At 37.0% G+C, this 24,712-nt stretch overlaps 1 protein-coding gene across 4 annotated transcripts in view; it reads left to right on the top strand.

Moving 5' to 3' along the window:
- Window positions 1–24,656, top strand: part of NBEAL1 (neurobeachin like 1) — an 85,352-nt gene extending 60,696 nt beyond the window's left edge. For 2 of the 4 annotated variants that reach the window (XM_065670162.1, XM_065670160.1), the window contains 20 exons: window positions 62–210; window positions 729–862; window positions 1,777–1,878; window positions 2,904–2,999; window positions 3,129–3,253; window positions 4,497–4,637; window positions 4,735–4,865; window positions 6,068–6,177; window positions 6,739–6,856; window positions 7,585–7,682; window positions 7,985–8,101; window positions 8,595–8,684; window positions 9,856–9,965; window positions 10,578–10,750; window positions 11,008–11,102; window positions 12,807–12,923; window positions 13,588–13,749; window positions 14,866–15,014; window positions 15,676–15,811; window positions 18,304–24,656. In XM_065670162.1, the coding sequence (XP_065526234.1) occupies window positions 62–210; window positions 729–862; window positions 1,777–1,878; window positions 2,904–2,999; window positions 3,129–3,253; window positions 4,497–4,637; window positions 4,735–4,865; window positions 6,068–6,177; window positions 6,739–6,856; window positions 7,585–7,682; window positions 7,985–8,101; window positions 8,595–8,684; window positions 9,856–9,965; window positions 10,578–10,750; window positions 11,008–11,102; window positions 12,807–12,923; window positions 13,588–13,749; window positions 14,866–15,014; window positions 15,676–15,811; window positions 18,304–18,405 (2,455 nt within the window). In that variant the 3' untranslated portion in view covers window positions 18,406–24,656. Of the gene's footprint in view, window positions 1–61; window positions 211–728; window positions 863–1,776; window positions 1,879–2,903; window positions 3,000–3,128; window positions 3,254–4,496; window positions 4,638–4,734; window positions 4,866–6,067; window positions 6,178–6,738; window positions 6,857–7,584; window positions 7,683–7,984; window positions 8,102–8,594; window positions 8,685–9,855; window positions 9,966–10,577; window positions 10,751–11,007; window positions 11,103–12,806; window positions 12,924–13,587; window positions 13,750–14,865; window positions 15,015–15,675; window positions 17,912–18,303 lie in introns of those variants that run through there. The other 2 variants (XM_065670161.1, XM_065670159.1) reach the window with 1 other exon arrangement.
- The last annotated feature ends 56 nt before the right edge of the window (window positions 24,657–24,712 follow it).

Genomic DNA, 24,712 nt, shown 5'->3' with positions numbered 1-24,712 from the left:
CAAGCACCTAAGCAACTGTATAATCTACCCAACTGCGTAATGCTTGGTGGTATTTTTGTAGGGATGACAAGGACGAGCAAAGTCAGAAAGAAAAGCTAATACTGTCTGAAGACTGTGAACTCATTACAGTAATTGATGTGATACCTGGCAGGCTGGAGATCACTACCCAGCACATCTATTTCTTTGATGGTAGCATTGAAAAAGAGGAAGGTGAGCACGATCAGTATTTCTTTATTTTCAGTGCAGTTCAGCATTCTGTTTTCAGTAGGATGAGTGTCAAACTAATTGTGAAGAGACAAGTTGTAAATTTGTACCTAAAATTAATGTTGTACTTGATGATCAGTGTCTGGCTGATCCCTTCAGAACCAGGAATCTGGAACTGTACTTGCTGAGCTGTTAAATTGATTCACTATTCTTAGTATTAAAAAAAAAAAAGTTATAAAAAATTAATCAAGTTTGGTTTTAAAAGTTATTAACTCTCATTTGCTGCGTAAATGGCACCTCCCTCTTCTTTTTGTCAGCATTATACATTTAAAATGTGGTTTTGGTCAGAAGGCAAATCCAAATTCTGTGCTCTATCTGGTATTTTGTGCTGCCTCTTTCTTTCAGCAGAGCAGTAGCTGAAGTTAGTAATATTTTCTTAGCAAAATGGTTGGAAATGATACTGCATTATGTCTATGAAAAGTTTTTGATACATCCCAAGCCACTAATCAAAGTGCTGTTCCTAGGGGTAGGTTTTGATTTCAAATGGCACCTTTCTCAGATTCGAGAGATACATTTGCGTCGGTACAACCTGAGAAGGTCAGCTTTGGAGATCTTCCTTACAGATCAAACCAACTATTTCCTCAACTTCAATAAGGAGGTATGGGTTTCCCGTATTTCCTTGATTTATATAATTAGCACAAATGTCAAGCTTAAGTTCACTGATGATGTCTAATTGAAGCTGATGTTTTTCATACTGCAATGCTAGTAGCAAAAGGTTTGCTAGATATAGCCATTAAGGAAAACTAGACTGCAGTCTAAGAAAAATACAGTCTGGCATCTAGAAATGGATTAATTGTGAAAAGATGGATTAAACAAGATTCTTCTTTTGCCTGTCTTTCTGTCTTTCTGATACAGAACTATTATTTAACTAGAATTACATGAATAGTGAACTAAATATCTTGAAGCCCACACTTAACCAATCTTAAGTATTCTGAGCAAATTAATTACAACACAAAAGAGACTTTCTGTTTTACCACAATATTGGAAATTGTTGCAATGTCTACATTCCATGGTTTAGGATTAGTGAATCATTCTTGTTCACTCCCTCTCCTCTCGCATCCCTCCCAGCAACAATGTCACTGTCAATGACCCTTTGTATGAGGGACTAAGGTATTAGAATTTAGGATGAGTTATATACTAGTAGGTGAGTTTATGAATAACTCCTATAAAATGTGTGTGTTTAAGTAAATTAATCTTTGCAATAGTTTTGTAGGGAAAACATTGGTGTAATTTTATTTGAACAGCGGCAGTGTTTCCCAGATGAATTCTCTGCCAATAATCATTTTCTGTGTAGCATCTACACACACACAAATGTACATATATTGCCTTTATAACATGTAACCGAAGGATGTCACGTCCATCCATGTCCCAGATGTTTTATGCAGCAAGAGATAAAGAGCTTAAAAGTGTAACTATGCTCTGTTTATTGCATATTTTAATTAACAGGGAAGCTGTTTACTTGTAAGCTTCAATCTCCAGAATAATGTTTTTATTAATGCTGGTTTTTAACAGGTACGAAACAAAGTATATAGTAGAATACTGTCGCTGCGTTCTCCAAATATTTCTGGGACCAGATCTCCACAAGAACTTTTTAAAGCTTCAGGTTTGATGCAGGTATGGGCCATCTAGAGCATTCCTCTGCTTCTTGAAGGAGTCGTGGAAGGTCCTGGACTATTGATTTTAGGTTGCTTTTTTTCCTCAGTGTTTAGATGACAACTGCCAACTTCTGTATGTCAGTCTGATCCCTGAACTTTCACATACATACTTTTTAGAACTTCTGTGTTTTGTCTTTGCAGTCAGTGAGGTAAATGGAGTCAGGCTCTGTAGATGTGATTATGACAAACGTTTCAACAAGAATGGAAAACCTGCTTCTGTTTTTAGTGCATGATGTTGAGTGCACATCTTGGAACTTCTTTCAGTACCTGTGCAAATAACTTTCCATGCTACCTTTTCATGATGGGGCTTTCCTCAAAGTGCATGTGAAGATCAAGCAGGCAATACAGTCTTTAAAGGAATTAGTAATATTGGTATAAAAGGACAAAGTCAAAATGTCTGTATTACAATAAACATGGACAAACTTTTAAATGTAGTAAATGTGTTTTTATCTTTTGAGGGAGATCATATAGGCTTCTCTGAGAAAGGTTTGCAAATGACTCTTAAAACATGGCAAATACTTTTTTTCCTTAACAATAAAAGCTACCATGTTTTATATTTACGTAGAGAAGATACCTTCTGTAATGAAATGTCTCCGTCACATTACAGATTGATACAGAGATCTTCAGAACAGAGATCTCTTGTTTGGTTTGAAGTATGATAGTGGAGCAAAGGTGCAACGGCAGTGTTAGTTTACAAATTCCTGGTTTTCTTCTTTTCTTATTCTGAGCTTGCTAGTTGTCTGCTGCCCTGTATTTAAAACAGTAGTGGCATCAATCAGGGACATTATTTCAATGAAATATAGGTAGAATCAGTGGAAAAATTAACTTTATTAGGAGAAAATAAATTTAGACTTTCATAGCATTCTTACAGTCTTGTGCTTTTCACTTCCAAATACTATCCCCTGGCAGATGAATGTAATTTGCAATAGTGGTATCTTTGCTATAGTAACTTCTATTGTATCTTTTTTTTCTTTTGTTCTTCAGAAATGGGTGAATAGAGAAATATCCAACTTTGACTACCTTATTCAGCTGAACACAATGGCAGGACGAACTTACAATGACCTCGCTCAATACCCTGTGGTAATGAAAAGAAAAATTAAGAAAAATTTTATTTTTTTAAAAGAATTTTTACCAAAGAGATGTATTTTTCTATCTTGAAAGATGTATTTTTAATCTGTTTGATCTTTGACTCTTTTTTTTTTGTTTTAGTTCCCCTGGATTTTACGAGATTATACTTCAGAAGAACTGGACTTGAATAATCCTGCAGTCTTTAGGGATCTGTCCAAACCCATAGGGGTGGTAAATGAAAAGAATGCTAAGGCTGTGAAAGAGAAGTATGTGTTTGACCTCTCAATTATATTTCTTAGTCTTTTCTGAATCTCCAGGCCACTAACACTTTAGGAAAGTAAAGTTGTAACAGTGAAATTCTTAACGCTAGTTTTATAACATCACAGATACATTTGTAAAGGTTGTTGTTCCTGCTGCATTCAGATTAGTTAGCTTATGTGGCAGTGAAAGGACAAAACTTATCTTTGTAAATTTTCAATTGTTTCTTAGATGTAGAGAATAAAACTGAGAGGCTGTAGAAACACTTAATGGCCCAGCGCCTTGAAGAAACATACTATGTCCCATGTCCAATTCAAGATCATACCAATTACTTGAGCTGCTTGTGCTGAGAGGTAGCACTGATCCTAAATCTTTGCTTCCTGCTCTTCTTTTTGAGCATAGATTATTAGCTTTAAAACAAAATATAACTCAATGACTTTCAGCAGCTCCTCTGCAGGTAGGAATGACAAGTACACCCACACATCAATGTAGTGATCCTTCCTTTTTTGCTAGTGTGGAGTGTGAGCGTGCTATCATACCAGATTGCACTTGTCAGGCCTCCTCCAAAACCAGCTTTTTTCAGAAACTTGGAGGAACATAAGAGAATTTTCTTTGCATTATTAGGCTCTATCCCTGACTGTAATGAAATTGGTTCCAGCAGTATGCTTAGCTATCATTTCTCTTACTAGCCTTGTGACGCTGAGGAATGTATCAGCCAGATGGTGGCATAGTACTGTAGACTGAGTTTACCAGTAGAAAGGGGAATGGGCATGAGGGGTTATATATCTTGTTATATATCCTGCTAACTGCATCCTGATACAGTCACACACACACTTCCCCCATCACACACCACCAGCCGCTTAAATCTTGCAGGAAACTGTCACAAGTCCTTTCAATAATAAATGTTCAGCTTAGTGATGTTGGGGGGGTTGCCTGTTGTTATGAAGGCATGCTAAATCAGTTCTGTCTTGCCCTTTATCCAGTTTCTTAAAGCTGATAGCAAATGCCTAGGGAAGAGTGTAAGAATAGGTATGTAAAAGCTTCATTTGGTGTGTGTTTCTATCTTTCAGCAGCCTTGCTTAGGGACTTTCGAAGTCAGATTTGGAATCCTCATGTTTAATAGAACTCAATGTATTGTTCTTTTATAGATTGCTGTGCTTGTTTCTTTTGAATCCTTGCCTCCACTAAGCATAAGCCACATGTGAATCAGCTGTAGGGCTCAGCTATATTCACAAATATTTATTTCTTTAGATATGAGAATTTTGAGGATCCCCTTGGGATGATTGACAAATTTCACTATGGGACACATTACTCCAATGCTGCTGGTGTCATGCATTACCTCATTCGGGTAGAACCTTTCACAACACTTCATATCCAACTCCAAAGTGGCAGGTATGATGTGAGCAAATAAGCAGCACCTCTTTTTTTCCTTTCATATCATTTTATTGAGGGAATGATTAAAGTCTGACCTGAGTTTTCTAATCCACAGATTCGACTGTGCTGACAGGCAGTTCCACTCTATTCCTGCTACATGGCAGGCACTCATGGACAACCCCAATGATGTCAAGGAACTTATTCCAGAGTTCTTCTACTTTCCAGAGTTCCTGGAGAATCAGAATGGTAAACTGACTGCTCAGAATATTTCCATAGAAAAGTGTTCCTGTATTCTTCAGGAAATTTGTGAACACTGTGGAACCCTTCTTGTTTAAGCTTTATAGTATGCTTATAGAAATTACTTTACTCATCATGTTGGCTTCAGATTGTTTAATGAAGACACCAGCTGTGCAAAGCAGCAGCCTAAACGTTGTTTAAAATTCAGACTGGGAGCTTAAGGATGGCTAAAAATAGTGTTCTTTATCTAGTGTAAAATATCAGAGATGCTCATTTGGATGTTTGGTAAAGAAAAAGTTAGCAATAGTTAATGCTGACTAAATGGTTAGCAGAAGTTAATACAGATTAATTAGTATTCTTTTTCACTGGATGGTAGAGTTTGGACATCTTCAAACATGTGAGGTCTTTTATTTGTTCCAGGCAACAAGCATATTTCCTGCTTGTTAATGTTGTCTTCCAGTGCAGTGTTGAAAGTCACCTGATTTTAGAGCCATGTAAGGTTTCAGTAGCCATCAGAAAAAGGAAAAAAAAAGAAAGCTGTTTCACTCAAATACAATGCTGATTGAAAAGGCAGCATCCTGCATTCTGGTGTGAATTAAAAAATGGCTAGGAATCTCGTATTTGTTGCATAGGGAATTCTTTCTCTACCTATGATGCAATTTAAAAATGGTTTTGTATTTTTGTGCTGCTGATGATTTAGTCTGCTCACAAAAATCTACTAGAATTCTAAATTATAAAAGCATGACCCAAGTCATGCTTTTAAAAGTCATTGAAGTATTTAGAGTTTTTCCAATTAAAGTTGGTGGGGTTTAAGACTTACTGAAAGGCTTGATTATACAACCATTTAAGCCTATAAGTAACCTAATTCTTATGAATAACCTCATTGAAATGTTTTGGACTCCAAACCCTGTTAAAGCAAATGCAGGTACGTTTACAGATAGGTATGTAAAATATTTTTGCTGCTTTAAAGCTTGGGACTTAAGCTTCAAAATCACTTGGGAGCTTTGGATGTTTGTTATCCTATATCATTTCACATTTTAAACATTCAGAGCGGACCCTAGCCTCCTATGTCAGTGGTAGGGTTATTGGAGATTTGCATTAAGAATTTTTCAGTATCCGTCTCATTGAGAAAAGAATACTTTTTAATCTTTATTAAGAAATCAAGATAATACTTTGTAGTAATTCTTTAATTTTTCCAAATCATTCACTAGGTTTTAACTTAGGTCAGCTTCAAATATCCAAAGAGGTGGTAAATGATGTTGTTCTCCCCAAATGGGCCCATTCCCCAGAAGACTTCATTTATAAACACAGGAAGGCTCTGGTAAGATGACATTTGTATGTGTGAAGTAATGATAAAGGAAGCATGTTTATACACAGTCACTGTGTAAAATACTGGGACTATATTCAAACTAGAGTTGTGCTTGCATTTGACTTAAAAATACCATTAGAACTTTCAGTTAAAAGCACTGTGCATGTCAATAAAATGTTCAAAAGAGAAAAGGAAAGATCCTGAAGATACTAATAATTTGGGAAGTTGCTGCCCTAGGAGATAGCATACAGAATTAGGTGGGTTTAGGTAATAAGACTTCCCTTGCTTTTTAAAGACTATTCTGTGTGGTGCTAGGGAACTAGCAGCTTACCTTTCCTTGCATAGTTGCATTTCAGTAGTCTAAATGTGCTGCTTCGCTGTATTTATTTTCCCTCCTACCTGGCAGTTACTGCCCTTAACACGCATGGATATTCTTATGCTTCTGCCCTGTACATTGGTGTATACCTGGTTTGTGGATACTCTGAGTTTAGTAATTATGTCTCTTCCACAGAAAATACTTCAAGAAGTGAGCAGTACTTATCTTACTCTTACAAGAGCATTTTTTCCTTCTAGGAATCTGAGTATGTTTCTGCTCATCTTCATGAATGGATAGATTTGATTTTTGGCTACAAGCAGAGGGGACCAGCTGCAGTAGAGGCGCTCAATGTGTTCTATTATTGTACTTACGAAGGTACTAAGCAGTATGCTCTCTTGTCATTGTCATCAGACTTGTGGGTTTTCAGTATTAGAAAACACTTGATTTTGGAGCATGCCGTACAGTAGCATACGGTAAGGTAGTAGAATTATAGATGAAATATGGCAGCATAACTTGTAATTTATCATCACATAAACAGAATATTTGATGCTTTGATCAGCAGTTGTGAACCTAAAATATTAATAAAGATGTTTTGGTTTTGTTTGGGAGTTTTTCGTTGTTGTCGGTTGGTTTTTGGTGGGTTTTTTTTTTCTCTAAGGGGGTGGTTCCAGTTGCTTGTATTTTTGTTTCTAAAAGTGCTTGGGGTTTTTTGTTAGTTTTTCGTTTGCTTGCTTAAAAGCATTTTGTGGGAAGAAGCTTCTTGTGGTTTAGGAGTCAAGGACTTAAGACAGATGTTAGGCTGTTAATTCTTTGGAATTTTGGGTGGCTTGTGTGCAACCTATTGCATGCATGAAATACGTTAAATTCATTTGATAAGACAAAAGCCTGCAATTGTTGCACTTAAGTATACTTAAAATGCAGAGTTGAGTTTTCAGATCATATTTTATACAGAGGCATTGTTTGGAGGCTTTTCTTGGGTAGAGGATGATAATGATGCAATTAAGTTCTGCAACACTTGTTGACCATATTGATTCTCAGTAAGTTGTTTGGCTTATGTAGTTTTTTCCTTTTTACTACCCTTCATCATTCTGGTTGTGATCCAGGGGCTGTGGATTTGGATGCTTTAACAGACGATAAAGAAAGGAAAGCTTTAGAAGGGATGATAAACAATTTTGGACAAACTCCCTGTCAGCTGTTAAAGGTAATGCTCTTTGTTGCCTTTCAGTCAGACCTTTGTGGTTAAATCCAATTGAGTTACAAAGGACTTCTGAGAAAGTGAAAAAGTAATGGTTTTTAAGATAATAGTTTTGAATTTTAGGAATGTTAAGTCTTTGCCACATTTGTAAAGGTCACACTGATGGAAGTGTAGCATACAATTTTCAGAAGAAATTAATTTACTTTAAGAAGGAAAATTAGGCACTGAAGTCTTCTTTCCCATTGATTGCCATACAACAACTTAATAAATTTTACTAATTTGATATTCCTTCAAATATTGTCTCCTAGGAGCCTCATCCACAAAGGCTGTCAGCAGAAGAGGTAGTACAAAGACTAACTAAAAGTGATACTTCTACTCTGAATCTCTTCCAACACCTCACTGAACTGAAGTCATTCTTCATAGAGGTACATGTGCTACTTGAAACTGTTTAAAGTCTAATCTGAAACTTCTGATGTACTTGAAACGAAAGATCACAACCTAGATGAAAATAAACTTGTTTCCTATTTATGGAAATATTTTTAAATGCAGTGTGTATAAAATGAACGCAACATAGAGGTTGAATCCCATAAATCTGTATGTGTTGGCCACTTGTGTGGGTGGTGTTTGAGTATTAAGTTAGCCACCACACAGGGTAAGCCAAGAACATCAGTGGTGGTATCTTAGGACTTGCTGAACTTGGTAGCTAAACTCACTGATTCAGGACAGAGCCAGGGTTTAATTTCTGGTGTTTGTGACAAACCATATTTGCATGAACTGAAAACGTGTGTTCCAGTACCTTAGAGTATTGTACAGGTCTGGCACTGGCTTCTGAGGCGCTGCATATTACTCCTTACAAGTTCTAGATTTGTCCTTCAGCTCTTGCACATAATCAGACCAAAACCGTGTCCTTTCTTGTAGGGAATCAGTGATGGTGTGCCCATTGTCAAAGCTGTTGTCCCCAGGACCCAGTCACGTTCTTTTATTTCTCAGGGAAGCCCAGAGATTTTGGTGAGTTGTGTGTGTCAATGCTATTCTTAAAATGCAGACAGTCAAATAGGTGTATTTTTTTCCATACAGCTTGTAAAGAAGCACTTCTGAAGTGTCCCTGTTCAAATGTGTCTCCTTAATCTGTAATGAATCTGTCAGGTGTAAGTTAAATATTTCTCTTCTGAAGAGAAGCCAGGCTGATTTGTTGAGTGACATTTAAGAGCTGCTGATGATACATGAGTGAAAATTGTAGTGAGGTGTGTCGTAAATTGCCCACTTGAGCTGCTTACATGGTAGCAATTTCCTAATGCAATGCAGCCCAGCTTTAAAATGGCAGGATTGAGTTATTAATGGTATCATTATGCTTATCATTACTTTCCAAATCATATATAAAACTATACCATATGTGGCATATACACTGTCCAGAGGCCTGCACTGTTCATAAAGTTAACTTTTGCACTGACTAGTAAAGATGCTGGTACTATAATACATGGCTAAATGATGAAGGGAGGAGAGTGGTTTTGTGATTACATCTGTATGTATGGTCTGCATACTGACCCCTGTGCAATAATATGTTTTGCAGGGGAGAATATTCTTTTTCAGTGCTCCTATCTTGTAGGTCAGACTTATTGTCCTGGCATAATGTGGTATGTGCTTGTGACTTTTGGAATTTGGACATGTCTAAAATGCTTGTTGAAAATATATCTCAACTATTTGGATTCTTTTCTTAGTTTCTCAGAAATAGAACTATAGTGTAACTTTTTTAAAACCTCCCGTGTTAGTATGTTAACTGCTAGTGATAACTGTTTCAAAGCAAAGCAGCAGCTTAAACTAAATGACTGAACTGTAATGAGATGTTTATGAGGGGTTTGTTGGATGAGTTTTTTGTTTTGTTTTGTATTTTTTTGTCTGTGCCTTCTTTCTCCCATTCAACTTCTCTGACATATCTAAACCAGTTACTGTTCTAACTCAGTATTTTGTACCACACATGGATTAACTCACCTGAGCGAGGTTATTTTATTTACTTGTTTAGAAAGCTTGTGGGTGAGGGGGTGTGTGTTTTGGTTTTTTTTTCCTTTGTGGTAAATTCTCAAGAAGCCTATACTCGATTTTGTACAAAGTCTGTTACCATCAAAGCAAGAAGAGAATATACCTCTGAGTTTCACCAATGTTCCTATCAAACCATTTTTAGGTAACAGCAAGCCTCAACTGCATTATTGGAACTCATGGTTGGCTGCCTTATGATAAAAATATCTCCAACTACTTTACATTCATCAGGGATACCACAGTGACAAATCCCAAGTAAGCAAATGATGAGGAGGGGTGCAGATGAATGTATGTACAGTAAGAAAATACAGTAATTGTTCAACAGTTAGTGGATTGTACTGTTATAATTGGCTGAATTTTCACCTAAGGATGCATCTTCCAGTGTTCAGGAAAACTGCATCTAATCTGTAATGCTGAGAAGAGTTACACAAGTGGCATTTTAAGGTTCTGTATTCTTAGAGCTATTTCTAATTTTTTTCATAAAAACTCATCTTGGAGTCTGAGATGGGCAGTCTTTATACTTTGTTACACTATAGTGCAGGTATATGTGGTGGTTTTGTTTCTCTGTTTTTTCTTCAATGTTACGATACTTAGTAGCCACATGAGTTATTAAATTGCATAAAAGGTTGAAAAGATCGAAGGTGAAATCTTGCTTCCACTTAAAAATGGCAGTGAGTTTTGCTGTGGTTCTTGGGAGGCAGAATTTCACCTTTCTTCTTTTTTTTTTTTTTTTTTTAATATAGCCTCTTTTATAAATGGAATTTCATAAATTTGAAGTTTTTTTTTCATTTTAAAGTGCAAAATACATAAAATATATTAATTTGGACTAAGGTTACTCTTATTTAACTGCTCGTCGTTTCCCTACAGAACACAACGGAACGTGAGTGGTCCTTTTGCACCGGGGCTGGAAATCACCTCTAAGTTATTTGCAGTATCCCATGATGCAAAACTGCTCTTTAGTGGTGGACACTGGGACAATAGCATCAGGGTAACATCGCTTACAAAAGGCAAGCTGATTGGACAGCACATCAGGCATATGGGTTAGTAACTAACTCTTTATACTGTGAAATTAAAGGTTTTATGTATTGTATCTTGATGTTTGGTCTTTCTGGACAGAACTATAGCGAGGGCACTTGGCCAGACAAGCATAGCGGGTATAATGGTGGTGTTAAGAAGAGAAGAATGCTGACTGCAAGCCAGCATACGTTGTTGATATGTTGCATGCACATTGTCTCTCTGTGGGAAAATAGTCTTAAATATGTATGTGATAACTTTCTGTTTTCATTCCTTCATCTAGATATTGTGACCTGCTTGGCAATAGACTACTGTGGAATTCATTTAATTTCAGGCTCCAGAGATACTACCTGTATGATATGGCACATAATTCATCAGGTATGTTATTTAGGCACGCTCTAAGAAGCAGTTCCGGAATGGTTTTTTGGTGCTTCTCTATTTTGGCATGATTATTTATTGATTTCCTTTTTTTTCAGGATTGCAGGGAAGAAAGCCTACTAAAATTGATTAGCTTAGTAATTTTGTTACTCCCATTGTGTTCTGTGTTTGAAATATTCACTACACACATTAATTACTATATAGCTGAAGTACAGTATTTTAGAGTCACTCTCAAATGTTTCATAGATTATTTTCAGTACGGGCAAATATTACCCCTCATAATACAGATGGGAGAATGGAAGGAGAGAAAAACTGCTTGAGACTACCAGAATTAGTCAGAACAATGCTTCTAGTTGAGTATTTTTACATTTCTAGGCTGCTGTTCACTCCGGTAGTTGCATTCTAGCATTGCATTTCCTCAGTGGCTAATACTGATGACTACACTAGGAGTTAGCAGCGATGTTAGTCTGTTTCCTGGGTTAACACTTGTGGTTTTGAATTCTTTAATATTAGTCTTGTGCTTTCACAAAATGAAAGTGCTTGTGCAATGCGTGTCTGTGCTTATACTCAAAACGTGAGACAGTTTCCGTTCTTATTCATGTTAAATGTTCACTTCTGATTGCTCCTTCAAGCAACTTCAGATATACAGGTAGGATTAACTGCAGGCAGGAACTGTCTTGTTATGGACAGTACAACTCCTTAGTGCAGTATTTGTTTGTCTCAAGTAAGAACAAATGTTAGAACTTTAAAATTTGTTTCTTTGCAATTTGTGAGTTAAATCATACTCTGGAGATTAACTTTCTCTAGAATTGCCTTTTTTAAGACTTCTAACATATTTTTCTTTTTTATTTAATGTATATATGTGATACTCTATGTATTGTAAATTCTTCTTATGAGACTTTTATCTTGGTCTTAACAATATGGCAGCAATGGGACTGCATACTGTCATTTCTGTTCTGCATTGTCACCTTCTATCCCAGCTCTGTATTTTGACACTTGTTCTGCATTCCTGCATACTTCAGGCTTTCAGGGCTTAGTTGGCAAATTTCTATCACAGAAATGAGAATAAATAGCGCTCTGCAGAACTGTTTTCTTTACCTTCTCTTTAAGTACATGTCTTGCCTTTGAAATGGTTTGTGAGAGTAAGTCTGTATACGCTGACAGTACACTCCCTGGAACAAAGTACTAAATAATTTTGACACCCTGCAGTCATGTGGGGAAATTACTGTTTTCAATGAACATTATTGCAAGATTTCCTTTGCATATCACTCTACTGGTAGTCACTGAGGATTATTTCCTTACTTTTTCCTTAGAAAATAGAATTTAAAATAGAAAATAGAGTTGCTGTAACTTTAAACGAAATAGCTTTCAGTTTCTTTAAGCTTGGCTGTGATGTTAGTGCCTAATTCCTTGCACACCTGGACATCTGAAGGGATAGAAGTCAGCTAAGTAAATCTGTCTTTCACATCCACATAGTAACTATGCTCATTCGTTCTTGTGACTTCAGTAAACAGGGCTGCTGACATAAAAGGCAAAAAATTGAAAATTTTTTCCAAAAAATTGGAATGTGTGAGTTGTACCTTTGGTTTTGGCCTATGTCAAATATACATCTCACACAACCGACACTGAAGATACCAGAAACTTACTTTTTGTTTGTCCTTCAGCTGCAAGAGAATGTGTCATTGCACTTTTTGTTACTCTCAGGGAGGAGTGCCTGTAGGCCTGGCACCTAAGCCATTACAGATCCTTTATGGGCATACTGATGAAGTTTCGAGTGTTGGCATCAGCACTGAACTGGATATGGCAGTATCAGGATCCAGGGTAAGCATCCTCATAGCTTCCCCTTCTTTGCCCTCTTCTCTACTCAAACCATAGAGCATGTCTGAAGTTGATTGAGTACAATAAAATGTGACTATTTCACAACTTCTTTTTCTTCAGCCTCGCAGAAGATATGTGCCATCTCCCTTGCTGCCTGCTTAAATCAGGCTCTCTCAAACTGCACAGCATAGGCCTCAGCTACCATGCTGTGTTATTCTGCACAGATGAGCTTTAATGTGTGTGGAGTTACTTGGAGATCTTAAGTTTCTGGTAGAAACAATTCTGTGACAGTTTCTTCCATGATTCCTTAACCTTGAAGGTTCTGTGCAGCTTACTCATGCTCTACTGTACTCTACTGTAGGCAAGCTGCTGAACTCCGACTCTGTACTGCACATAATGCTTACTCACAAATATGACATATGAAATACCTGACTTGCTGTCTGCCCTTCCTCTCTTTCCCTGTTTGCATTTGTTTTTTCATATGTCTATAGTACATGGCTTTAAGGAGAATGCCTCTTCGTCTAGAATTCCTAATGCTCAGGAGTCTTGATCTCCGATTAAGGATTTAAGTGCTTTCAAAGTATTCTCTCTGTATTTGAATACTCTTTCTGCATGCTGTGGTAATGTGTCTGCTGAGCAGCAACTTAACTGAATTTGGTCACTGCAGGATGGGACTGTTATTGTTCGCACTATTCGGAAAGGTCAGTACGTGAGGACTTTGCGACCGCCTTGTGAGAGTTCTCTCCTGCTTACTGTACCTAACCTGGCTGTGTCTTGGGAAGGCCATATAGTTGTCCACACCAGCATAGAAGGAAAGACTACTCTTAAGGTATTTAGTTTCATGGAGTACCTCTCTTTCACTGAAGACTTTAATAATAAATGTACCTCACTTTACCCTTATTTTGTAAAGTAATGAGGCTTTTTAAGCATGCTGTGTCTGTTTCCCCTTTTTCTCTTTAATTTTGCTAGCCAATTTGAGTGCAGTTTGATTAAAAGATAAATCAGACATACTGTGCTCCTGTGAGCTTTGTGAAAATCTTCAAACACCTGCAAGGAAGTTGCCCAAGCATGCACTAATGAATCTTCCTGGGGGAGCTGCTTTGAAATGTAAAACTAGGGGAAACGAGTTCCACTGTGCACAGACACAGAGGCTTATAAAGGGAGCATTAAGTTCTGGGTGCAAGATGCCCAATGACTATACTGATGTTCCTTAGCTTTGATTTGGAGGTATAGCTGAAAGGTTCACAGTTTACCTTATCCTATCTATTGAGTAGCTGTGTAGTTGCTTTAATAAGTGTAGAGCTATTATTTCTATGAGCATAGGAAATCTCTTTGAAGACAATTTTATTGGAGATAGGCATGCTAGCTGCATGGGGAAGATGGGGAGAGAAGTGACCAAGGTATTGTCAGGCTGGAAGAGCTTAATATGGTCATGTTAGCTGTATCTTTATTCATCAAGAATTTATTGCCTTGTGCAGAAAATGCTTCTATATCTAGCTCTGTGGAAATATATCCATTTCCTTCTGCTTTTCAGACTGGGAGAAAGGGGAACAGCAGGGCGGGAAGATGATTGCTCTTTTCCCTTCTTCTCTCTTAACAAAAACCCATATAAAATAGACCTGTCCATTAGATCCATGGATGTTTCCAGAAAATTTAGGATTGATTAGATAGATAGGTAAGATGTTACCATGTTGTATCATGAGGTAATGAGGAATAACTTCAAAAATTCCCATAGAGGACCTGGTATACATACACATCGCATATAGGCTTGGTACTCTTATTGTTCAGCAGAGAGGCCAATTGGTACTCTTATTGTTCAGCAATATTATCTATGGAGTATTGTCCAAGTAAGCTCCTGTTAGAGAGCTAAAGATACAAATAATACAATCTTAATCCATTCAGTCCTCTGTGACAGATTTTTTTTAATTTTTTTTTATCTATTCAGGATAAGAATGCATTACATCTCTATTCTGTCAATGGAAAATATCTGGGTTCTGAGACTCTGAAGGAGGAAGTGTCAGATATGTGTGTGACTGCCGAGTATATCGTGATGGGCAGCTTACAAGGATTTCTTTCCATACGGGATCTCTACAGGTAATGTACCAACACCATCAGTGGTTTATTATTGAGATGTAAATATAAAGGCTTACTGAGAAAAGCTGTGATTGTCCCTTTGTCTTATTAGTCCCTGGGAAGGCAGCAACTGCAGGTTCAAGCCTCATGTAGTTCTGTATGGAGTTTTAAAGTCTATGGACTTCTATGCCCTGTAGAGCTCCATTGTTCCTCAGAATGGGAGTTATTATAGAATCATAGAATGGTTTGGGTTGGAAAGGACCTCAAGGTCATCTAGTTCCAACCCCCTGCCATCGATAGGGACACCTCACACTAGGCTGTGTCACCCAAGGCTCTTTCCAACCTGGCCTTGAACGCTGCCACTGATGGAGCAGCCACAGCTTCCTTGGGCAACCCATTCCAGTGCCTGATCTTTGGCTCTTAGGCAGTTGTGGTACTAATGTCACAGTTCTTCAGTGAAATGGCTTAACTTACCCATCCATGCCTTTTCTTGTTATTTGAGCTCTATTCTGGGATGCAGTTAGATCATTCCTTAGGAGTTTACAAGAATTGAAATTACTAACTGGATCCTTGAGAAGCTGTTCTGTAATGCATCTTGTGGACAACAATTTCAAATGCAGTGTGATTCTTTGCAATATGTGCAAATACACAATATACTATATGTGGTTTTTGTTCATTTCAGCTTGAGTTTGACCATCTCCCCCTTAGCCATGCGACTTCCAATTCATTGCATTTCTGTCACAAAAGAGTATAGCCACATCCTTGTTGGCTTGGAGGACGGCAAGTTGATTATCGTTGGTGTTGGCAAGCCAGCAGAGGTAAAACCCACCATCAAGAACTTTTTCTACCGAACAATGGGAAACTCACTTATTTCTGCTTTCCAGTTGAGCAAGAGGTCTCCTCTATGGCAGGGTAAACTTAAGAGCAAGTTTCAGTTTTCAGTGGGAAAGAAATAACTTCTGAGACTGCTCTACTGAAATTTCTCATTAAGAATCAAAGGTATAATAGGGATCGCAGATGGGAAGCTCAGCTGGACTAACTTCCAGACTTCTATCACACCTGAATGAGCAAAGTCATAATAGCTAACCTTTTCTGAACGTTGATAGTGTTGTCAGCCGCTTCTTGATGAGATAATTTTCCAGAAGAAAATTGGAAATGAAAGAGAGCAAGATACTTTATTTTTTATGATTTCTGTCAGATATCTTTTAATATGCATTGTGTGACATTGGGGGGAAAAATATTACTTCTTTCTGTTAAGAGTCTCTAATTGCAATGCACAAAGAATCACTTGTGTAGGTTCCCAATATGCTCTGTGCTCCATATGGTGAATATAAACTTGTTGGTACTGCATATGCAGTATCAAATACAGAGCATCCATCTGTCAAATAGCTATGCCCAACTTTTCTTGTGCAAAATGTAGATTTTGCTCTAAGTACTACTTCTCATGACTTTCAAAGTACTTGAGTTAGCTTATTCTCTTTATAACCCGATCTCCATTGTGCTACAGTATATTTATTTGAAAATGTGATTATCACTTTTGCATGACCTTTAGTAAATGGAAGAGAAGATGTATCAATTTAATTTTGTATTTTAATTTTGAAAACAGCAACTTTGCCAGCATTTTAAAATGTTTTAGCTAGGAGATATATAGTTTAATATAGTAGTCTGATTTTGCTTGCAGCAGATGGGGAGAGGAGGTTTCCACTGACTTCCAGCTGGACAGCTTTTTCCTACTGTAGAATTGACAAAGAGCTGTTTATGATGTGGTTAAACATGTTTGTAACAGCAGCTTTAAAGTCACTGTCATTTCTAAACTTCCTATTGCATAGAAAAGATCTTTTGTAGGCTGAAATTTATGTATCTCATTAGACTGAAGGCTTTTTCTTTCTTTTTTTTTACCAGTTCTTTCTCACATCTATTTTTCTAACTATGGAAAAAGTGTTGTTTCAAATACTGGGTTCCTTTTATGAATGTAGAGGCTTTCCAATGATTTTTCAGGATGTTCTGTTTATAATTCAGATGATCTGCAAGCTTAATATCCATGTACATAGATTTTTCTTAAAAAGCACAAACATATAAGGAAAAGTGTTATATCCCAGATTTTCTAGTTTTCTATAACGGCATCAATATATTTGAAAAGTATGTGTATGTGGGGTATTTATTTGTTTATTTATTTGTAGTTTGGAAGAAATATATTTGTTACTAGAATTTCATCTTTATGCAGAAGACAGTGGTGTAGTTCGGGGTTTCGATGATACTGATCCTTAGGATAAAGGGAGAGACTGACCTTTAATGTGTGATTGGCCTGTAGTGTTTCCGCATTGACAGTATCCAGTACGATGTGAAGTATAATAAATGTCTTTGTATTTTTAACAATTACTTTAGCTGTTTGGGATGTTGCAGAACTCTGAGGAATTATCACCTGTTAGCGTTAATCCTTGTCAGCACTGTGCCTTTCCTAGAACCCTGCTGCTGTGGTGATAGTTCTTAAGCATGCTTCATTTGTAGTATTAACTGCTGGGAACTGCTCTAAACTTGTGCTTTAAGGCATGCATCCTGTTTATTAACTGCAAGGGATTTCTTAACCTAATCAGCTGCCAGGCTGATCACTGCTAGCCAATCATAAGTGTTGTACTTAAGGAGTAAATTAAAACAGTTTCTTACAAATTATTGTCAGATTGCAGACCTACCAGATGCTGGATTTAATACAGCCTCTGGTTGCTTGTTACCTGTCTTGACTTATGCAATATTCAGTATGAGTTATTTCTGGTTTAAATTTTACTCCGAGGATCTTTGGAAGACTGTATAAATTTGACACCAGGAGATAACCTTCCTTTCTCTCTTACCTTCCTTCTGCCATCACTGCCCTGCGTTTTGGTTATCTTTTCCTTTTCACTTCTAGCAAATTTTGTTTGAAATCTCTAAAATAAAATGTCCTTTCTGCTAATTTAGTTCATTTTTGCTTGACATTCACCTCATATTTCTTTTTTTTTTTCCTTCCTAACACTGCTTCTAAGCTGTTTGAAGTAGGTTAAGTATTAAATACTTGTGATTTGGCATTATCCCTTTAACTGTTCAATATCAGAGAAGACTGTGATTAGTGTTCTGTCTGACGTTTTTTGTCAGTCCCAAATATCATCCCTAAATGTAGCTTTTGGTTTGTTTTCAAATAGTTTTTGTTGGTGTGATTTTGTTTATGCAGTACGTTGTAGTGTCTGCATTTCACCAAAATCAGTGTCTGAATTCCTTTTTAATTTATCCACCTTATCCCTTCCCCCTCCTTTTGTTTCTCTGAATTACTTTTAAACAGATGCGCTCAGGTCAGCTTTCCCGAAAGCTGTGGGGATCAAGCAAACGGCTCAGCCAGATTTCATCAGGAGAGACTGAATATAACACTCAAGATTCCAAGTGATTGCTGCTTCTACCTTCTCTCATGGATTCCAGAAACATGTTTAATCTTTTGGTCACTTTAAATGTGTATCTCACCTTTCAGAGCCTTAATTCTTAAGTCTGTTGATGATGAACCTATGGTAGAGGTATAGTAATAAGCATATGTAATCAGGCAACTTAGCTTGCTTGCATATTTTTCCTTAACTGTGTTGATGTGGTCACAGCAGAATCCCTCTCTAAATAGCTGCTAAAAGTGTGTTTCAGAAAAAAAAATTTTTGATAATTGAATTTAAGATAAATAGCATTTGATTTAAAGCTGAATAGGGCCAGGTGCTCCTTGATCACAAAGAAGCTATTTGGCTTTGCTTTGACAGCATTGTAATTCTCCAGCAGTAAATGAAAATTCTGGCAGTCGCAGTGGTCAGATTCAGAATTGAGATAGCTGGCAGTTGTGACCTTTTCCATATATTTTTTTTTTTATCCCAATCTGTTGCAATTTGTTCCTGTAAATGGCTATTGCTATCTTCTTTTGTGTAGTTTCAGTTTTAGGCTGTTCTGCAAGGAACATCTGTGTTGCACTACTTGATTATCAGAAATTGTTTAAAGTATAGACATGACTAACTTCAAAGGAGTTGAAGGTGGTGAAGGAGCTAAAGGAGGTAGGAAATTCTTGCTGCTGAAAATTTATTTATATTGTTAGGTAGACTAAGCCACACACCAAGAAATCCCATAATATATTTAATATCTTTAAGAAATACAGAGGAAGAATCGGTATCTATATATTGGTCAAAGATCAATCTGCTTCATTAGTAATGTAACTCCTACAAATAAAACAAGATTTCCACTGCAAAATCATTTAAACAGCGCAGCATAATTTAATAGCACCTGTTTGTTTCTTGGCTTGGTCTTCACCAAGCCACCAAGCCTTTTTTTCTTGTTTGCCCTCTATAAACAAGCAAGGAAACAGATAATGTATCCATTTTCAAGATGTGTTTAAGACAGGGGATGGGAAAATGTCAGATCCTTACCTGTGCTGTATCCAACAAAATAGTTATGGTTTCTGTGCTATATTTTAGAGAAGCCATTACTGATTTTTTTTTTTTTTTTTTTTGGTTTAGCAGTACATGATGATAGAAGGGTGTGTGTTTTCCTATCATTCTGATATTTTTATAACGTTATTGATTTAAATGATAAACCCTATCCTGTTAGAAAAGCCTGGTGCTGAGGGAATAAGATAGGTTTTTGGATTGGCATGCAAAGGTATGTGTGCATATGTATTATATGTGTGTATGTTTGTATATATATGTATATTCGTGTATGTATGTCTATCGAAAGGAGAAAATACCATGGGGTAAGAGGAATTATAGGTATAAGGCAGAGCTCTAAGTGATTGTTAGCTAGTGTGTTCCCCTTTGACTACCCCTTTCTTCCCTCTGCCATCACTTTTCTTGTTATTTTTATTTATTTATGGAAATAAATGTGTGTTGTATCTCTTATAAATGTTATCAGATGTTCCCTGTGGCTGGGGAGCTGTTGAACTACCTGAGGAACTCCATAATGCATAATCTTATTTCATTAACTTTTAGCACAATATTTATTAACTTCGTAGAAATAATATCTCCTTACCGCACAAAAGGATAATCTTAACAAGTTCTGTTAGTCTCATTTAAACTGTATTCACTGCCTCAATTTCTTTACTGGAAAAAAACCAAAACAGCCCTCCTAGTGACTGATTAATGTTCTGTGCAAAGAAAGTCACGCTGCTTTTTCTCAGCTCTTGTAAATGACATAATAAATCAGACTAGTGAACAAGTGGATTTATGCATAGTTGCAATATTCTAGCTAATCACTGTGACAGACTGGATCATCTGGAAAGTTAGGAGAAATAAGAATTATTTCCCTGAGTCACTTGCCAAGAGAGCATTAAATTTCCAAAGGTAGAGCAGTGTTTTTTTTTCAGCCTCCATGTATGTAAAGAAACTACCCAAATGCACCTGTACTTTCAAATAAGCTACAGAGATGTGAAAACACTATTTTGTAATCAATTGCTTATCCAGTAAGAATACTAAGGATACTCTGGAAGTATTAAGTGTGCTCATGAGAATGTGAAGTATGTTTGTCCATTATGATTTCATGAAGGAGGGATTCCAGAGGAGCTCTTCCAAGAGCAGTTTAGAAGAATTTCAGCTCAGAATGTGAGATCTTTCTGTGTTACAGGAAGTTGCAAAATTCATTTGGGACGTTGAGTTGATAGCTTTTGTAAGTTCGCATACATGTTCTGTCTAAATGCATTTATGAGGTGAAGTGTTTACTTGCAGGGGAAGAGGGCAGGAAATGATGTGTTGGGCTAGCAGAATCAAGTGGAAAAATTGAGGAGAGAGGTCTTTTGTAGTGTATGGTGAAAGCATAGTTTGTTTTTTGTCACTTCCACAGAGGGGTTCAAATAAGGGTTTGAAAACATCCTACTGTGGGTTATGTAAGTTTATACAACAGTGGAATCAATGGTTGTTTGTAGTTTAGTATTAAAGAATACTGAATACAGTGTCAGTTTAAGTAAAATATACTGTTGTTGCAATAATTTGGGATGAAAGTCTATAGTGAAAAGCTTTGACACTGAGTACCATCATTTCATTACATCACAAGCATTACGTGATTGTCACAGGCATCTGGGATAGGTTTAATTGTGGGCATTTCCTGAGCTCTGAAACTTTAAGCTAGTTTGTGCTTGGGACAAAGCAGCAGCAAGAATGAAGAGGGGCAGAGGTAAGCTCTAGGCTGCTTTATGCTCTGTGTGGAATGGCAATATCCATTGCCTTTTGATCTTTTATCTGGTCCTTGAGGATGGGAGGTAAACAGCACTGCATGCTTAGCGTTCTTGCCAGAGGCCCTCTAGAAAGACCCCCACAGACTTGAAGGACTGCACTTTATCTAAAACCAGCTTTAAATAAAATATACAGGACACAAGTGTAAGTGTTAGGTGGTACGTTGTTTCTTTTGGCTTTAACTTATTTGTATAAATCTTTTTTAAAAGTAGAAAATATTTTTTTCTTATCAGCTATTTAGGTTGGTTGAGTTGAGGTCTGTTATGCAGTGCACTGTGAATTAGCAAACTGACTTCCATAATTCTTTGATTTCCTCAAGTTTGGTGGTATCTTCTTTTAATTTTTTGGAACAACCCTGATGATATGTATCAAAGTTTAAGATATTCTTACCTTTGAAGCTGAGCGAGTAGGAGTGTAAATATATATATCTCTGAAAGAAAATGAAACCCAGCTCTCTTTCCATACTTGTATATAAATGAGATCAAGTAGTTAGCAGTATTAACTTCTCCATAGCACAGTTTTGAACTTGCATACCAAAGGATGATATTTGGAATACATTTCTCCTTTATTTCAAGTAAAATGTTTGTTAAATTTCTCTATCAATTTACTTGTTCTTGATAGTATTTTACTTGTCTTTATAGTGAGGAATCTCATCTAGTCTGTGCAGGTTTTGTACTATACAAGCATTCAGAAAGTGAAATGCTTGCTATTCAAGTTAGCATCTGACACAAATTACTTGATATCAATATATTTGTTACCTAATAATCATAGATTATCTAGAAACTACATCTCTCTCATCCATGTACTTTAACAACACCAGCACAAAATAATACCCTTAAACTAACTGCACTTCTGATGGTTAACAGGCATTGTGGCAATTAGGGCCTGATGGATTAAAAAGGAAACAAACAACAACAAAATAATCAAAAAACCCCTACCTGCACCGGCACATTACAATTGTTTTGCTAATCTGCAATTAAAATAAACAAGTTTTATTCCCCCCGGTGTACCTTAGATCATGACTTTTATCTCAAAACAGGTTTATCAAAGTCTTTGCAGGCTTTAAATAAGTCTAGTCAGTCAGCTGTTTTGTAAGGATCCTCTTAAGGGTTGTATCTTTGTGTCCTTTAAATGAAGTGCAGGGAACTAAGCTTCTGCACTGTAAAAATGCTGTGTGGGACTGGTAACAGTCCTACATCAGCCTGCTTTAAAACTCGTGCAGGAGTGGTAAATTCATTTTTATTTGTAATGCACAGTAATTAGCTAGGTCTTCCAGCTCCTGCCTTAGTCAAGCAAGGGAGCTGTATACCTCGCTTCCCTAGACTGTGTCTCCCTCCTCCCTGTTTCCTCTGCAAGTCTTTAACAATCTCAATTACCAAAATCATTGAACGTGTACGTACAGCAACCAAATGCTTAACAAAGTTTTTAGTGTGTGTGTATATTTAGTTGAAAATGTGTATCTATATACAGATTATGGTAGGGAGCTTTAGAGCTGGGGAGGGAAGTAGAGGAGGTGTCCACCTCCATCTGCTCCTACACTGGGAGTCTATGTAGACATTTGCTCTGTATTGTCACCTGAAGCACTCCTCTCTTCCACTGTTAAAGGCATCTTGCTGGCTAGGTTAGGTGCTGAGGCTATGTGCTGTGAATATATTTTTTTCCTGTCAAAGAATTACCAAAAAACCCCAACCCACATGTAAATACATATGCTAATGTGAACCTGAGGCCTCATCTAATACTGTTAGCTGAAAGCACTACATAGGGTTATATTCAATTGGGTGGAAATTCAAGAATTTGCTTCAGTGCTTTCTAGAATGGGCTTCTCATGCTTTTTGGTTTAAAAGCTATGTTGGTTTCAGCTGTAAACATGACACTTATTAGTAGTTTCCTTTTGGGGAAAGTGACTATTTTTGTGCAGTCATATGCATGTGGGTTCATTGTATACCAATGATAGACTTAATTGGTGTTTGAAAGATGTCTTTCCTTCCATTCCAAGAAGCCAAATTTCCCTCATTGCTATGAATTGCCCTTGTTAACAGATACTTTCAAAGGAAACAAGGGTTTTCTGAAAAGGTATTGCAGTTAAAAAGCCATAATGGTAAAATACTATTGTCTCCTTCATCGCTGTTACAATCATCAGATGCCTGAATGCAGAAATGCCTCTGAGTGGCAGCATAGCATGCTCTGCGTAAGTTTGAGTCACGCACTATTCATCTTATCTGCAATCTTGAACGCTGCATACATGAGGAACTGCCCATAGTATTTAATTAAAAGTTACCCTTTGTTTGGTTTTAATTCACCTTTTGCTGTGCATCTGTGGAAGAAAATTGGTATGTCTTCTTTTAGTTACCATTTACACAAGTGGCCCAGGTAAAATAGGTGTTTCACTTGTTTCCTTCAGGAGAGAGTGCCTCCGGTTACGTGTTCTTTCTATTTTTGTCTACTTGGGAAATTTGGCAAGTATTTCCAGAGCTTAGGTCTGTGATTATACTCTGCACAAAGAATTTCATGATGTATCTTCTGTCCCAGAAGCATGATTGTCAGTATAGGTTATGGTTTAAAGCTGCTAAGGCGTTCTGAGATTGAAGTAAAAACCATACAGCCATATATATCTTAGATCTAACTGAACTTAAGAGGCCACTTGTTTATTTAGCTTCCAGTCTAGTCAGTATTTTCCTCTTGAGGGAGCCATACTTTTTGCCTTGAAGTGACTTTGTAAAATAGTTTTGCACCTGACAGTACTGCTTTAGTCATATGTAGCTGAGAGCTGTTGCTTAAAGAAAGCCATGGTAGGGGGTGGGGAATCAAGGAAAACTTGTGATCTGTGTTCTGGTTCAACCCTTCACTATGCAGGAGCAGCTTAATAAAAGATTAGAGAAATGCTGCATGTGAGACTTGCCTCCCTTTGGTCAGTGTTTTGACGGAAGCTATAATGCTACTCAGTTTGCTTGATGCATTTTTACTAATGCTAATGAGGGAGTGGAAGCAAGGGCCTTACAGCAGCAGTTAACTATATCTTCTCAAATTCTTACAGACCGTGCAATTATGTGATTACAAACGGATTTTTAAATGCCAAAAAATGCCTTTTTAAGAGTTAAATGTTAGGTCTGAGGAGTGTTGGAAATACCTACTTTCAAAAACGAGCCTTCAGACACTGTAATGAACTTGCTTGTCAGTCTTCTGTGCAATATCATTTTCCCTTCTGGGTGCTTTAAGAGTATACTGTATGTCTTACTTTGTTTTGATCAGTATGTTTTAAGAGTGTGTATATTGGCTAATGATGGATTTTTTTTTTCTGTACAGCATGGTGGAAGATGTTTTAAAATTTTGCACTTTTCTAGGATTTGCAAGTTTGTAACCTGAAATTTTTAACATGCACACTTTTGTATATAATTAGCATTGTATATATTTAACATGAGTTTGAAGCAAATAAAAGTTACTGAATGCATAACTTCTCCCTTTATTAATAGTGGAAAAATGAAGCTAAATGTGTGGGAATACACTAAT

The sequence above is a fragment of the Lathamus discolor genome, chromosome 3 (assembly GCF_037157495.1).
Source record: "Lathamus discolor isolate bLatDis1 chromosome 3, bLatDis1.hap1, whole genome shotgun sequence".
Taxonomy (NCBI): Eukaryota; Metazoa; Chordata; class Aves; order Psittaciformes; family Psittacidae; genus Lathamus; species Lathamus discolor.
Note: the sequence above shows the minus strand (reverse complement) of the source record. Positions and strands in the feature narration are given on the sequence as shown.